This window comes from Penaeus monodon, chromosome 21, assembly GCF_015228065.2.
Source record: "Penaeus monodon isolate SGIC_2016 chromosome 21, NSTDA_Pmon_1, whole genome shotgun sequence".
NCBI classification, from domain to species: Eukaryota; Metazoa; Arthropoda; class Malacostraca; order Decapoda; family Penaeidae; genus Penaeus; species Penaeus monodon.
In genome coordinates, this window is record NC_051406.1 from 29,729,720 (window position 1) to 29,730,170 (window position 451).

General features: G+C 42.6%; 1 protein-coding gene across 1 annotated transcript in view; it reads right to left on the minus strand.

The window, feature by feature from the left end:
* LOC119586419 (glycoprotein 3-alpha-L-fucosyltransferase A-like) overlaps positions 1 to 451 on the minus strand; it is a 57,549-nt gene that overhangs the window by 1,372 nt on the left and 55,726 nt on the right. Inside the window, exon 6 of the mRNA XM_037935141.1 lies at positions 115 to 243. Coding sequence (XP_037791069.1) covers positions 115 to 243 — 129 coding nt within the window. The remainder of the gene's footprint in view (positions 1 to 114; positions 244 to 451) is intronic.

Genomic DNA, 451 nt, shown 5'->3' on the forward strand with positions numbered 1-451 from the left:
TAAGAGAGAGAGAGAGAGCAACTAAAAGGAGAATATAGAAAAAATACTATAAAACCATTTTAGAAAAGACCAGCAAGAGGCGCAGGCAAATAACATGGAAAAAAGAAAACTCACAGCATCGGGATATCAGCATCATGCCTATAGGTCAGTGTCCAGTTGAAGATGTTTCTTAGTCTCCAGTGGGGGACGTGCATGTGGCCGGGGGGTTCCATCATCATGAACACAAAACGCGTATGAGGCGATCTGCTCGCGGAAATCGTGCCGTCAAATTATTAGATGACGCAAATTACAGTAAAATGTTTGCGAGGGACAGAGTTTGCTGTCAGCGTTGAGAAAGAGAAAAACGGGAAAAGGAAGAGAGTGAGAGAAAGACACATGGCCAGTGAGCTTGTGAGCAAAAAAACAGTGATGGATTTGGAACTATGGAAGGCTATGAAAATGTCACATATTT